We start from the raw sequence: 16,559 nt of genomic DNA, 5'->3' as shown, positions 1-16,559 counted from the left end.
AATATATCCTAAAATTTGGAAGTGCCATTCCACCTTTGTCCTTTGGCAACTGGAGTGTAGTGTATCGAACTCTGGCCTTCTTTCCTCCCCAAATAAATCTAGATATTAATTTATCCCATTCTTTGAATTGTTTTAGTGGTACCTCTATTGGCAGAGATTGAAACAAGTACAATAGCCTTGGCAAAATATTCATTTTCACCACATTTATCTTACTACTAAAATCCATTGGGTAGGTGGACCATCTTTCTATATCCTTTCTTATGTTTTGGTTGATGTGATTATAATTGGCCCCATACAACATTGATATATTTTTCGTTATATATACCCCATGGTATTTGATTGATTTTGAATCCCATTTAATATTATATTTTTGATTGATTTCTTCTGGAGGAGCACAATTAAATTGGAGGATTTGAGTTTTTGATATATTCAATTTATATCCTGCATAGAAATTAAATTTCTTTATGATCCCCATCATCCTTGGAAAGGAGGTGTTTACATCCGTGAGATACATCATTACATCATCTGCAAAAAGGCCAATTTTATGTTTTCTGTCTCTTATAGTTACTCCCCTCAGTTCCCTCTCTTGACGGATTGCTTGAGCCAATGGTTCAATATATATAGCAAACAGGGTAGGGCTAAGACAACATCCCTGTCTCGTTCCTCTTCCTAACACAAATCTCTCAGTTAAGAACCCATTCATCTTTACTCTTGCAGTAGGTTGCTGATAAATTGCTGTAATAACTTGAATTGAATCTTCGGTAAAGCCAAATCTTTCTAGTGTTTGATATAAGAATTCCCAATTAACCCTATCAACAGCCTTTTCCGCATCTAGGCTTACATAGAAAGATAGAAACATAGAAAATAGGTGCAGGAGTAGGCCATTCGGCCCTTCGAGCCTGCACCGCCATTCAACATGATCATGGCTGATCATCCAACTGGTATCCCTTACCTGCCTTCTCTCCATACCCCCTTGTCCCTTTAGCCACAAGGGCGACATCTAACTCCCTCTTAAATATAGCCAATGAACTGGCCTCAACTACCTTCTGTGGCAGAGAATTCCACAGATTCACCACTCTCTGTGTGAAAAAAAACGTTCTCATCTCGGTCCTAAAACACTTCCCCCTTATCCTTAAACTGTGACCCCTTGTTCTGGACTTCCCCAACATCGGGAACAGTCTTCCTGCATCTAGCCTGTCCAACCCCTTAAGAATTTTGTAAGTTTCTATAAGATCCCCCCTCAATCTTCTAAATTCCAGCGAGTACAAGCCGAGTCTATCCAGTCTTTCTTCATATGAAAGTCCTGCCATCCCAGGAATCAATCTGGTGAACCTCCTCTGTACTCCCTCTATGGCAAGAATGTCTTTCCTCAGATTAGGAGACCAAAACTGTAAGCAATACTCCAGGTGTGGTCTCACCAATGCCCTGTACAACTGCAGCAGAACCTCTCGCTCCTATACTCAAATCCCCTCGCTATGAATGCCAACATACCATTCGCTTTCTTCACTGCCTGCTGCACCTGCATGCCTACTTTCAATGACTGGTGTACCACGACACCCAGGTCTCGTTGCATCTCCCCTTCTCCTAATCGGCCACCATTCAGATAATAGTCTGCTTTCCTGTTCTTGCCACCAAAGTGGATAACCTCACATTTATCCACATTATACTGCATCTGTCATGCATTTGCCCACTCACCTAACCTATCCAAGTAACGTTGCAGCCTCCTAGCATCCTCCTCACAGCTAACACCGCCCCCCAGCTTCGTGTCATCCGCAAACTTGGAGATGTTGCATTCATTCCCTCGTCCAAACCATTAATATATATTGTAAATAGCTGGGGTCCCAGCACTGAGCCTTGCGGTATCCCACTAGTCACTGCCTGCCATTCTGAAAAGGACCCATTTATTCCTACTCTTTGCTTCCTGTCTGCCAGCCAGTTCTCTATCCACATCAGTCTGAAGAAGGGTCTCGACCCGAAACGTCACCCATTCCTTCTCTCCCAAGATGCTGCCTGACCTGCTGAGTTACTCCAGCATTTTGTGAATAAATCGATTTGTACCAGCATCTGCAGTTATTTTCTTATACTCTCTATCCACATCAATACTGAACCCACAATACCGTGTGCTTTAAGTTTGCATACTAATCTCTTATGTGGGACCTTGTCGAAAGCCTTCTGGAAGTCCAGATATAACACATCCACTGGTTCTCCCTTATCCACTCTACTAGTTACATCCTCGAAAAATTCTATAAGATTCGTCAGACATGATTTACCTTTCATAAATCCATGCTGACTTTGTCCAATGATTTCACCACTTTCCAAATGTGCTGCTATCCCATCTTTAATAACTGACTCTAGCATTTTCCCCACTACCGATGTTAGACTAACTGGTCTGTAATTCCCCGTTTTCACTCTCCCTCCCTTTTTGAAAAGTGGGGTTACATTAGCTACCCTCCAATCCTCAGGAACTACTCCAGAATCTAAAGAGTTTTGAAAAATTACCACTAATGCATCCCCTATTTCTGGGGCTACCTCCTTAAGCACTCTGGGATGCAGCCTATCTGGCCCTGGGGATTTATCGGCCTTTAATCCATTCAATTTACCTAACACCACTTCCCGACTAACCTGGATTTCACTCAGTTCCTCCATCTCATTTGACCCCCGGTCCCCTGCTATTTCCGGCAGATTATTTATGTCTTCCTTAGTGAAGACAGAACCAAAGTAGTTATTCAATTAGTCTGTCATGTCCTTGTTCCCCATGATCAATTCACCTGTTTCTGACTGCAAGGGACCTACATTTGTTTTAACTTATCAGGACAGCGCGCGTACATTCCTTTTGAATCTTGTGTATTATATGTAGGGTTCTTCTAATACTGTCCTGTGTTTGTCTGCCTATTATGAAACCAGTCTGGTCTTCATCAATTAAATCTGGCAAGAACTTTTCAAATCGTTTGGAGATAATTGAAGAATATATTTTATAGCCCACATTTAGAATTGATTTCGGTCTGTAGTTGGTACAATTTTCCTTGTCTTTGTTCTCTTTGGGGATTAATGTTATATTTGCCTCTTTCCATGAGGGGGGGGGGGGTGTCTTGCCTTCTTTGATGATCCAGTTAAAGGTTCTCAGAAGAAGTGGGTTCAGCTCATTCCAAAATATTTTATACCATTCTATAGGGAAACCGTCGCTGCCTGGGGCCTTGTTTGTTTTCATCCTACCAATTGTCTTCTCTATCTCCTCCAGTGATATTTCTGCTGTGATTGTTTTATTTTGTGTCTCTCCAATACAGGGCAGATCTATTGTATTTAAAAAAGTCCTCATTGATTCCCCATCTACTTTAGAGGTTTGTGTATATGATTCTTTATAATATTCCTGGAAGATATGTTCTATTTCTTTTGGATCACTCTTCAATTTCTGTGTACCGGGGTCCTTAATTTTGTGTATGGTGTTGTCAGCCTGTTGTTTGCATAGCCTCCAGGCAAGTAATTTAGTGGGTTTAGGGCCTAGCTCATAATGTGCCTGCTTTACAAATCTTGCTTTTTTCTCCACCTCTTGACCCAATATTCCATCCATTTGTCCCCTCAAATCTTCTATTTGTTTATAAGTTCTCTGGTCATTATTCTTGTACTTCTGTTCTAAATCCTTCAGGTCTAATATCAATTTATTATACGTTTTAATTCGGGCCTTTTTAATATGTGATGCCATAGCAACCTACCTCGTATTACAGCCTTCAATGTCCCATAGTATGGATGGGTCCACCTTCCCATTGTCATTCTCCTCTAGATATCTTTTGATTTCCAATTTAATGTCATTAACAGTTGTTTTATCATTCAGTATTCCAACATTTAATCGCCACTCTGTGTTTTTCCTTCTACTGTCCATTTGAATTGTTAGGTAAATGGCATTATGGTCTGATACATCTGCCACGCCAATTCTGCAATCCGTTACCCTATAGCATTCTTCTTTCTGCATTAAAAAATAGTCTATTCTGGAGTAAACCGAGTGCGATATTGAGAAGTGCGTATAGTCTATTTCTGGAGGGTGAAAATTCCTCCAGACATCAAGAAAACCAATTTCTTCACAGGTAGTGTTTAGTAGTTTTGTTAACTGGTTCTTATTCTTCTTTTTGCTTGTCGTATCAAGACTATGATTCAGTACAACATTCAGATCCCCCCCACATATATAAATTCCTTCTGCTTCCATTGCAATAATATCAAATAGGGATTTGAAAAAATGTTTATCACTATCGAGGGTAGCATAGATATTCACCAGTGTCAGGATATTATTATCAACTTTGCCCTTTACTATGATATTCCTCCCTTCTGTCTTTTTTTAAAAAAATGTCTAATTTAACCGAGTTTGATATCAAGATTGCCGCTCCTCTTTTATGACTACAAGTATGTGAGCTGTAATGTGTCTTTATATCCAAATCTTTCCAGCTTCTCGTGCTCTTGTCATGATAAATGGGTTTCTTGTAAAAAAGTAATATGCATCTTCTCTTTTTTCAATGTAGTCATGATTTTGGCCCTCTTAATTGGATTACCCAAACCATTAACATTTAAAGACATCAGCTTAAGTCCTTGACATTGCATCATTACACTTAGTATGATTGATTTCACTGTACCCCCTCAACTCAACTCCAGAACCATTCTGAACAGCAAACCAGAACATATCAACAAACAAAGGTGTTTTGCCAGGCAAAACAAAGCAAAACATCAAAACATAGATGGACTCCCAGAAAAGGGTATTCTCTCTCCACCATAGATCCCGAATCCCTTTGTAAATTGAGGGGGGAAGCCTAACACTAGAAAGGGCCCTCTCCTGGATAAGGGGAATAACCCTCTATGGGTCCCTCCACTCATTCTAGCTCTAATATTCCGCTAATCTCCCTACCAGTCAGATTTATCTAGTACAGAAAGTTGTATTAAATCAACATTAATTACACTCACATGAGGTCTGTAATGCTTGGTGATATTCTTAGAACCAGGCTTATAAATGGATTTGTCTATGAATATGCATATCTATGCACTTATTTGTAAACCTAGGATTCCATAAGAACTCAGTATTCTAACATATTGTGGCGGAGACCACTGTATTATCCATGTCTATGCGTACCTTCATAATCATATCTCAGTTCAAGCATGTCTTTCGTTGGAATTCTTGGAGGTGCTCCCATGCCCGTCTGTCTCTGATTCTCCTTGTCTCCCGCCGAGCTGCCACGGCGCCGTTTGGTGGAGTTGTTCAAGCAGCGGCGGCATGTCCGTGTATCCCCGCGGCTCTTCCACTTTGTAATTTTCTCCGTTGTAGCTCTCGCACGGCTTCCCTTGCGTTGTTGTAGGGTTGGGGTCCGCTGTCCCAGTGAATACGTATCTTGCTGAATGGTGTCTGAAAGCGGATTCCTTCCTCTTTTAGGATGCTTTTAACGTGTTTGTATGCCTTACGTTGTTATACTACAGCGGTAGTATAGTCGTGGTCAAAAGACAGCATTCGTTCTGCAAGTTGGATCTTCTTTTGCCATGCCTGTTTGAGAACCATCTCTTTAACTTTAAACTGGAGAAAGTGGACAATTATGGATCTCGGAGGTGAGCTGGGGCTTGGTTTCTGTGCCAGGGCTCTGTCTGCTCGTTGAATCTGTAAATCTGTCGTTTCAGGGATTGACATTTCACTTCTGAGCAGTTTCTCCACAAACTGAGCTGCCTTCCGATCCGGCACACCGTATATCCGCAGATTATTTCTTCAGGATCTGGACTCCAGATCGTTCAGTTGGTCGACAAGTATCTTCTGATCTTGTGGTATGTTGTTTGCAGCAGTACTCCATGTTTCCAGCTCCTCTATTCGGGCGGCGGCTTCTTCCGTTTTTTAATTTTGGTCTTGTATTGCTTGCGTGTTCACCGCCATCTTATGATTCATTTCATGTTTAAATTCAGCCAGCTCTTCTCTCATATCACGCTTGAATTCGTCTTTGAATGATGTGAAGTCCGCTTTTAATTCTCTTCCCAAGTTGCTGATTTGTGTACTTATGCTTTTTAATCTCTCATGAAGGGCCTCTGTTGCATCGTCTCCGCCAACTTATTTGTTTGTATCTCTTCGAGCCTGTCCTGTTTCTTGCTTTTCTTGCATCTTTCTACTCTTTGTTTTGACTCCCCCACTCATACTGTACTCAGTTAAAACTTAAACACTCGCTTACTTTGAATTTAGGGGAGATTTATTTGTCCAACTGTACGGAGCTCTCTGTCTAATCAGCCAACATGCTCTGCTGTCTCTGCATCATTTCTTAACTTTAATATTCAATGCCTCTAGCAATGCACACCATATGCCTTCTTTACCGCCCTATTTACTTGTGCTGTCACCTTTTGTGAGCTATGAACTTGGACACCAAGATCCTTCTGCACATCAATGCTGTTAAGGGTCTTGCCATTAACTGTATACTTTCCCCTTGCATACAACCTCCCAAGGTGCAACACTCACACTTGCTCAGGTTAAATTTCACTTGTGATTTCTCCACCTATTTCTGCAGCTGATCTCTATTCCGCTGCATCTTCTGACAACCTTCCTCTCTGTCTACAACTCCTCCAATTTTGGTGTCATCAGCAATCTTACTCACCAATCCATCTACATTTACGTCCATGTCATTTATAAATATCACAAACACCAGAGGTCCCAGTACAATCCCTCCGGAACTCCACTGATCACAGATCTCCAGCCAGAATAATTATCTTCCACCATAACCCTCTGTCTTCTATGAATAAGACAGTTCTGAATCTAAACAAAAGCAGTCATTGTGAATCTTGTACATCCTAATCTTCTGGATCAGCCTAGCATGAGAGACCTTATCAAAAGCCTTATTAAAATCCATGTATACAACATCCACCATCCTACCTTCATCAATCTCCTTCATCCTCTAAAACTCAATCAAGTTAGTAAGACATGATCTGCCATGTACAAGCCGCGCTGGTTATCCCTAATTAGCCCATTCTCTTCCAAATGGGGGTAAATCCTATCTCAAAGAATTCTCTCCAATTGCTTTCCTACTACTGACTGAGTCACCAGCCTATAGTTCCCTGGATCCTCTCTACTTCCTTTAAACAAAGGAACTATATTGGTCACTCCCCAATCCTCCTGTGGCAAGAGAAGAAACAAAGATCCTCGTCAAGGCCCCCACAATCTCCTCTTGCCTCCGCCAATAACCTGGGATAGCTCCCATCAGGCGCTGGGAACATATCCACCTTAATGCTCTTCAAGAGTAACAGCATCACCTCCTTTTGGAAACTTTACTTGTATTCTCCACACTGATCTCACTGTCCACCATGTCCATCTCTTCGGTGAGTACAGATGCAAAGTATTCATTCAATACCTTACCTACAACCTCCAACTTGCAACATAGATTCCCTCCTTTATCGGTCCTACCTTCTCCTTGATCACCTTCCAGTTTTAACGTATGTATCCAACTCGCCATAACATTTCATGGCCCCTTTTGGCCCTTCTAATCGCCCGCTTGCATTCTTTCCTACTCGCTTTATATTTGTCATAAGTCCCATCTGATGCCACCTTCTTAAACCCAACATATGCTTCCTTCCTCTTCCTGACCAAGTTTACAACCTCCTTGGTCAACCACGGTTACCTTACCTTGCTGTTCTTATCCCTTCTCCTTACTGCAATGTGCTGATCCTGCACTTTTATCAGCTGGCCTTTAAACAACTCCCAAATGTCACCTATGGATTTACCCATTAACAACTTCTCCCAATCTACCCTCCTTAGTTCCTGCCAAATGACATTGTAACATACCTTGCCCCAATTAAGTAAATTTCTGTACCTATTCAAAACCAATCTTAAAACCTAAGGAGTGGTGATCACTATCTCCAAAATGTTCTTCCATCATCACACCAGTCACCTGGCCAGACTAGTTTCTCAATACAAGGTCCAGCATAGTCCCTCCTCGAGTTGGACTGTCCACATACTTTTTAAGAAAACCATCTTGATTAATATTGGGGAAATTAAAGTCACCCACTACAACAAACCTGTAGTTCTTGCATTCCGCTGTGATCTGCCTACATATCTGATCCCGCTGGCTCTGGAGTGGTCTATAATGTAATCCCATTAGAATAATTGTTCCTTTCTTATTTTTGAGCTCAACCCATAATACGTACCCTCAACGCATATGTACCCTCCAGTATATCCTCTCCGAGTACCACAGTGAAATTCTCCCACATTAGTAAAGCAACTCGTCCACCTCTATTACCCCCTTTCTCTATCTCATCGGAAACATCAAAATTCAGGCACGTCAGAGCTGCCAGTCACGTCCCTCTCGCAAATAAATTTCCATACTGGCCATAACATTATAATTCCAAGCACTGATCCAGGCTCTTTGTTCATCAGCTTTATCCACAGTACTCCTTGCATTGAAGTTAACACACATCAGTCCTTCAATATCCCCACATTCACAAACTTCTCCCTGCCTGTGCTTTCATTTGAGACTTACTTGTCATAACCTCCACTCTCATCAACCTTTCCATGTGCTGACCTGCTGCGCTGGTTCCCACCCTCCTGCTTTCCTAGTTTAAACCCTCCTGAATAGCACTAGCAAACCTCCATGCAAGGACATGTTGGTGTCTCTCCAGTTTAGATACCATTTGTCTCTCTTGCACAGGTCATCTCTGCCCCAGAAGAGATCCCAATGGTCCAAAAATCTGAATTCATCTTCCTATCCTCCTATTGCTACATTCATTAACATGTGGCATCGGTAGAAATCCAGAGATTACCACCCTTGATGTACAGATACGATTGAAATCTTGTTTTCACAAGCACATAGACTCACACAACACACAAAACATAGATTATACATAAATATCCTCTAATCCTGGCAGCACAATGATAAGGTAGACACAAAATGCTGGAGTAACTCAGCGGGTCAGGCAGCATCTCAGGAGAGAAGGAATGGGTGACGTTTCGGGACCCTTCTTCAGACTATCAAACCAGTCATTGTGAATCTTGTACATCCTAATATTCTGGATCAGCCTAGCACGAAAGAACTTATCAAAAGCCTTATCAGTCTGAAGAAGGGTCTCGACCCGAAACGTCACCCATTCCTTCTCTCCTGAGATGCTGCCTGACCCGCTGAGTTACTCCAGCATTTTTTGCCCAGCTTCGATTTAAACCAGCAACGCAGTTTGTTTTCCAGCACAATGATAAACCTTCCTGCTCCCACTCCAGGTATGCACATCCTGGTTCTATTGTGCAAAATGATTGATTTTTTATGCCCTTTTCAATTAAAAAAAAAATCCCTCAAAAGACTTGTGCACAGGTGCAAAACAAGATGGGGAGGGAAAGTTTTGATACGTGAACTGCAGATGCTGGAATCTTGCATACAATATAAAGTGCTGGAGTAACTTAGCGGATCAGGCAGCATCCCTAGAGGATATAGATAGGTGACGGTTCTGTGGAGAAGCGTTGACAGAATAATTTACTGGGCTACTGGGAAATCAGGAGAGAGGACCAAATGGGCTTTCTTGTGTTACAATAAGTAAATAATTAATATATAGCAATTCATTCAAACTAGTATGTTGAATCTCTTTTTTTGTATTATTCAAGATCTTTAGTTTAGTTTAGTTTAGAGATCTGTTAGTAGGAAACTAAAATTTAATTTTAAGTGACTCAGCCTATTGGGAATAATTTTCTGACAGTCCAACAATGCCAAAATCTACAGCCACAACCTAATTAATGGTCAATTAATCCGCCGTCATGGTCTCAACTTCCACTGCTTCGCCGATGATATCCAGCTCCTCATCTCCACCAAGTCAATCACCACCACCGCACACTCTACACTGACAAACTGCATCTCTGAAATAAAATCTTGGCTTCAATCAAATTTCCTCAAACTCAACTGCAACAAATCTGAAATCATCATCATTGGTCCAAAAACGCTCACCAAATCCACCCAAAACTTCATCCTCAATATTGATGGTCTCCGAATATCCACCTCCCCTCACATCCGGAATCTTGGAATCATCTTTGATCAAACCCTCTCCTTCGACAAACACATCAAACACATCACAAAGACAGCCTTCTTCCACCTCAAAAACATTGCCCATCTCCGTCCATCCCTCTCCTTCACAGCTGCAGAAACCCTCATCCACGCCTTCATCACCTCCCGTCTGGACTACTGCAACAGCCTCCTCTATGGCTCACCCTCAAAAATCATCAGTAAACTTCAATACATTCAAAACTCCGCTGCCCGTCTACTCACCCACTGCCCGATCCGTGACCATATCACCCCCGTCCTTTACAAACTCCACTAGCTCCCCATCCCCCAGAGAATCCAATACAAAATCCTCCTCATGACCTACAAAGCCCTCCATAACCTGGCCCCATCCTACCTGACTGACCTCCTCCACAGGCACACTCCCACCTGCACCCTCCGCTCTGCTGCTGCCAATCTCCTGTCCCCCCCCCATCCGGACCAAACTCAGATCCTGGGGGGACAGGGCTTTCTCCATCGCTGCTCCCACCCTATGGAACTCACTACCCCAAACCGTCAGAGACTCCTCCTCACTCACCACATTCAAAACATCACTGAAGTCTCACCTCTTCAGCACTGCCTTCAACCACTGAAGGTCACCTCGCCTTCTGTCTCCTTTCTCTGTTCGTTTACTTATTTATCTATTTATTCACTTCTCTATGTTCTAGAAATCCCTGTAAAGCGTCTTTGAGTGTTTGAAAAGCGCTATATAAATGTAATGCATTATTATTATTATTATTAATTATAGATCTTAATTAATACAAATGGATACCATATTTGTATGATACATGGATTCATTCATTTACATTTTATTTCTTCAAATGGTGATTTTTCTTAAATGAACTAGCTATATAAGCACTTTTAAGGCAGCAAAATTTAAAATGATACTACAGAAATGCAATAAACAAAGTAACGTTAAACACAAAAACTGGGAGTAACTCAGCAGGTCAGGCAGCATCTCTGGAGAAAAGGAATAGGTGACGTTTTGGGTCGAGACCCTTCTTCACACTTCAGTCTGAAGAAGGATCTCAAGGTTACTTGAAGTTAGAGAAGTCAATATTCATACCGCAGGGGTGTAAGCTGCCCAAGCAAAATATGAGATGTTGTTCCTCCAATTTGCACTGAGCATGTATGTCAGGTTTAAGAAGGTGGCATCAGACAGCTTATAGGGAATATAAAGCAAGTAGGAAAGAACTCAAGCCTTTTCCTTTTCTCCAGAGATGCTGCCTGACCTGCTGAGTTACACCCGGATCTTTGGGGTAAATCAGTATCTACAGTTCCTTCCTAAACAAAGTAATGTTGCCTACTATAGTTCGGACAAAACAACATTCAAAATAATTTCTGGAATTGCAATGGTCAGAATATTGTAATGAAATGACAACATCCAAATACATATACCATACCAAAAATATTTGTGTTAACCAAGCCTAATTTACACCAGCTCTGGTTTCAAAATTAGTCTTTAAATTAACTAGAAATTTAAATAAAAGCACGTTAATGTCAGCCTGATCGTGACATGGTAAAACCATTTTTTCAATTTTTTAAAATCTCAACGGATCGTTTTAGTCTAAAGTCTAAAGAATAGCACAACAACAACAAAAATTAAGATTCTATCCCACACCCCAAATAAACATCCAGAGTAAAATGATCTCTACTATTCTGAAAGAAAGTAAACAGTAACTTGCATTTGTAAAGTTTCATTAACATAGTCAAACATCCCAAAACTTACTACAGGAATGTAATCAGACACAAAACTGGTACCAAAACAAAGAAGGGCACGTTATATCAGAATGCAGGAAGATTAAAGAGTTAAATGAGAACGAAGTAGAAAAGAGAAGGAATTTACGGAGAAATTCAGACCTTAGACAATTTAAATGCATAATCACCAATCATGGGGAGAAGGGGAGAGGGTTCCAAGTTGGAAGAATGCTATGTTCTTGACAGTTGTCAAAGTGGAGAAAGTCACTGAATTGAAAAAGGGTGAGGTTAATGATCTCAAGATGACAAGGAAAATGTTAAAAATGAACTATTGATAAATCAAGAGACAACACAAAATGAACAAGACGAGACATGACTGAGACTGCAGGCATCAAAGTTTTGGATTATTCAAATTTGCGTAGGCCAGGATAGTCAAGTCTGACTATAGATTGTCAATGAATATTCCACATCAAATTAGCTGAATTAGTAGAAAGAGGTGATAGTGTGTTTGTTATTGTTGTGAGGATATCAAGTCAGACCTCACTTCATGGTCAAATTTGGAATACAGATTTGTAAATGCTCCGAAGCAGTCATCAGGGAACCAGAAGGCACCAGTGGCTAATTAAGTTTGTTGTAGAAATTAAAGTAAATGACTTTGAATTGGCAATCTTTAACTTGGAGAAGCTTTGGCTTGTCCAAGCACAGATATCCACCAAGTAGTCAAACCACATCAGCAACAATAATGAAGAGAGCTGGTAATGAGGTTGAAATAGATAAGACTATTGAAACATTATGTATTTGGATGATATCTTCAAGAAGTAGATGAAAAAGATACAGTGGCATCAATTGAAACTTGCTGCATCATCTGAATATAAAGTTTTTTTAAACTGTGACACTGATACCGATTTACAAATGTCATCTCGATGAAAAGATTAAAAAACTATTGAAAACCACTTCAAAGTTATTATTTGTTTTGCATTATTATTGCTTGTCTGCACAATTATTGTTTGTTTGCTTTTTCATATATATATGGAACTTTTTGCTGTTTATTATGGTGTTCACAGACTACTATGTTTACATCTCTGTGGGGCTGCTGCAAGTAAGAATTTCATTGTTCAGTTTTGGGGCAGGTGACAAGAAAACTCTCTTCAAACAATTTAGGTTTACAAGAATGAGAATAAAGTTTAAAAACATATTCTCAAAAATAAAAGACAGTAAGGAAGAGAAATATCCAATTTCCTAATGAATTTTTAAAAGTAATATAAAAAAGAATACAAAGTCAACCTACAAATTATTTGCCGTGCATTCAACTGAAAACAGTAAATCTTACTGGAACTGTAAATATAATTTCAGCAGATAGAGATGAAGGCTCTGGGGCGTCCCAATGCGATTGAAAACTGAGTTTTATGAAGAAATTGAAGATTTTTCTACCACGTATTACCGTGTGTGTATGTGTGTATCAACCCACCTTGCAGACTGCTGAAGTACTGTCCCAGTTGGCTGCAGTGGTCGATGTGTCCGCGACAGGGACAGCAGCTTTATTGGAAGTGCTATCAATAATCCTCTGGATTTCCAACAGCTCCTGCCTCAAGATCTGCTTCTGATGGAAGGTGAAGGAAGGATGGTTGGAAGCCATGGTAAATAAGAGCAGGAACTCGTCGCCAGTCCTGTCGTGAAGCTGAAGGCCATAGTTGTTAATGATGGAATCGATGTGAGTAAGGGTGCTGTACAAGACCCCAGATGCCTCCCTGTTATCGGAGCAGAGTAAGGCCAAGGAGACGATGAGTTTACTGCGAACCACTTCATCTGTCATGTTGGTCAAGCTGGCTAGGTCAGCCACGTTGTTCGCTTTGATCTCGGAATCCCTGAGAGAATGGTAGTCCTTCTTGGCCAAGTCCTCCAGACAGGAGCCCAAAAAACGCAACTCCAGAGGGATGCAGAGGTCGAGCAACCCGCAAATGAAATCCACTCTCTGTGAGGAATTTAACTCGCCGAACCAACGGTAAACATCATCCCGTTGCAGCTGCTTCTGCATCATCTTCCACCACACAATCGCAGCGCTGACCGACACCCCTTCCACCAAGATTTAAAATACCACCACAACTTTCAGCTTCGCCGCATTTTATCTTGTTCAATGAGAATATCCGTTCTGATTTGGCCAGAGGGCCGAGGAAAATAAAATGTACTTTTCCTTGGGCTGATCGAGGGGGCGGAGGGAAGCACAGCTGTGCGTTGTTGGCTCGCTCAGCGGCGCGCCGGGCCACTGAAGGCCCTTCGCGCTCGATCCATCGCTCCCCCCCCCGCGCGCTCCTCCCGCGTCTCCCGTCTCCGTCTCCTCACTGCGCTGAGCTGAGCGGGTGAGGTGAATCCCCGCGACCTCGAGTGTGACGCGCACCGCTTCTGACAGCAATTTGTTGTCTCTTGTGTGGAGCTGGCGTCGGCCGCGCGCACTGTTAGCTCGTCGGCCGCGCGCACTGTTAGCTCGTCGGCCGCGCGCACTGGCTGTTGGCCTGTCGGCCGCGCGCACTGGCTGTCGGGTACGCGCACTGGCTGTTGGTCTGTCGGCCGCGCGCACTGACGGCTGGCCTGTCGGGTACGCGCACTGGTTGTTGGCCTGTCGGGGACGCGCACTGGCTGTTGGTCTGTCGGCCGCGCGCACTGACGGCTGGCCTGTCGGGTACGCGCACTGGTTGTTGGCCTGTCGGGGACGCGCACTGGCGGCTGGCCTGTCGGGGACGCGCACTGGCGGCTGGCCTGTCGGGGACGCGCAGCGGCCGTTTTTGATCCGTGGGTTCAGCTCAGCCTCACGTCGCCGCTGCTTCGCCCACATGAACCGCACCAATCCCCCGCCCCCGCCCCCGCCCCCTCCCACTGCACCGGGGATTGGGTGGCTTCACCGTCAATCGTCACCCCCTGACTGGAGCCGCGCTCTCACACCGCCTCCCTCCCCCCATCAATAACAACCCCAGCACTCACTCCGCCTGCCTGCCTGCCTTTCTCAACACCTCTCACTTCACTTTCACTTCTCTCCCTATTCAATAACATCTACGAAATCTGTTTTGTTTTGTTTTTTTGTCTGTCCTCAAGTTGTGTTTGGAATTCCTCCAAAGGACTGTGCTCCCCACCAAACCTGGCGGACACGCGTCCCGCCCCCATTCAGCCTTTCAGAGGGACAACTCTCCAAAATCTGGCCCTTTTATTGCTGAATATCACTGTCAATTATCTCTTGCAATGGGTTGGGTTGTGATCGGCCGCCTGAGAATGTATTTACCAGGACGGGGTAGTTGAAGTTTGCGGGGCTCGATTTACATTCAGGGAAGCTGTGTTGCGTAATACGTTGCAAATAGAGGATAACTCATTGAAGAATGTCGAATAGACAGGCCAAGTCTTTCACTAAACTGAAATGTGATCTTTACATTAAAAAAATCGGGAAGATTAAAACGCCCCGATTTTGCCAGTCAAAAATACTGTGATTTCAATGGCTTTGAATGTTGAAACGATCGTGTGTAATCTTCCACTGGATTGTATTGGAAGAATAAAAAGCGTGTATACTTTACAAGCCCAATCCTGCAACCTTGTGCCATCTTTGTTGACGAATAGGAACACATATTTCAGGAGATAAGTTATTTCGTAATTATTTTTTATAATAAATGTTTGTTGCTGCTTCTCAAAAAAACCCCGACTCCATAACTTCCTCAAAGTTTATTCATTTCACTTGGAAATCGACAGGATGTTGGTTATTTCTTCGGTCATATCCCTCTTTCCTGGATGCTTCTGCAGGAAGTGTTTGTTTATTCTCTGAATAGAGGACGACGAAAGTGCAATTGTTGATTTTTTTTTCTCAGTGAGAAAATGATTACTTTTAGAATAGAATATTGCGACATATAAAGAAATTCAAGTTTGGCTAGATACCAACAGATACCTCCAAATTTCAGCTTTGGCTCTTAGTGGCAATTTTAAGCTCTGCACATCTAAGTCTCGTGGGAAACGAGTAATGAGAAAGTGCTGCATTGACAGAGATACTGCCTTTTGTAATGGACATTAAACTCCTCTAGCTTCTTAATTGAGAATAAAAGATTTCTCAGCAGTTCGATGAAATTCACCAGGGTCCAGGCCAAGTTTTGTTTTCAAACCAGTGCCCGCAGCAAGCCATTTATCGCTTTGCTGTTTACTTAAAACCCCGCTATACACAAATTAACTGCGTTGCTTCCTGCAATGCAATAATGACAGTACTTAAAAAGTACTTTGACTTATAGTACATTTTGAAATATCCAAGCTTCATGAAAACCCATTAATAATAGCTTTTACGAGAAACATGTTTTTAGAGATGTCCAAGTTTCATGAAAAGCAGTAATGAATGCAATTGATTTCATATGTCGAAAAGGGAAATAGTTATCAAAATGCAGGATCAGCCCATCCAGTAAGGAGGAAGGGATAAAGACGGCAAGATAAGGGAACTGTGGATGACTAATGAGGTTGTAAACTTGGTCAGGGGAGAAAGGAGGTGTACATAGTCACAAAATGATGGAGTAACTTAGCGGGATAGGCAGCAATTCTGGATAGATGGAATGGGTGACGTTTCGAGTCGAGACCCTTCTTCAGACTGAATCAGGGGAGAGGGAGATACAGAGATGAGGAAATGTAAGGTAAAAACGAGACAAAGGGGCTGGAGATCAAGGAAAATGTAGAATAGATCATTGTTAGCTCGGAGAAGGTAACAATAAAGCAAACAGATAACATGTAAACGAGGACAATCAGACTAGTCGGAGACCTGGGAACGAGGGAGAGGGAAGACAAAGGTTGCTTGAAGTTAGAGAAATAAATATTCATACCGCGGGGATGTAAGCTGCC

At 42.3% G+C, this 16,559-nt stretch overlaps 1 protein-coding gene across 1 annotated transcript in view; it reads right to left on the bottom strand.

Annotated features, from left to right (window-relative positions):
• zcchc14 (zinc finger, CCHC domain containing 14) overlaps nt 1-14,266 on the bottom strand; it is a 149,356-nt gene extending 135,090 nt beyond the window's left edge. Inside the window, exon 1 of the mRNA XM_078400866.1 lies at nt 13,177-14,266. Coding sequence (XP_078256992.1) covers nt 13,177-13,746 — 570 coding nt within the window. The 5' untranslated portion in view covers nt 13,747-14,266. The remainder of the gene's footprint in view (nt 1-13,176) is intronic.
• Between the last annotated feature and the right edge of the window lie 2,293 nt (nt 14,267-16,559).

This window comes from Rhinoraja longicauda, chromosome 6 (assembly GCF_053455715.1).
Source record: "Rhinoraja longicauda isolate Sanriku21f chromosome 6, sRhiLon1.1, whole genome shotgun sequence".
NCBI lineage: Eukaryota > Metazoa > Chordata > Chondrichthyes > Rajiformes > Arhynchobatidae > Rhinoraja > Rhinoraja longicauda.
Note: the sequence above shows the minus strand (reverse complement) of the source record. Positions and strands in the feature narration are given on the sequence as shown.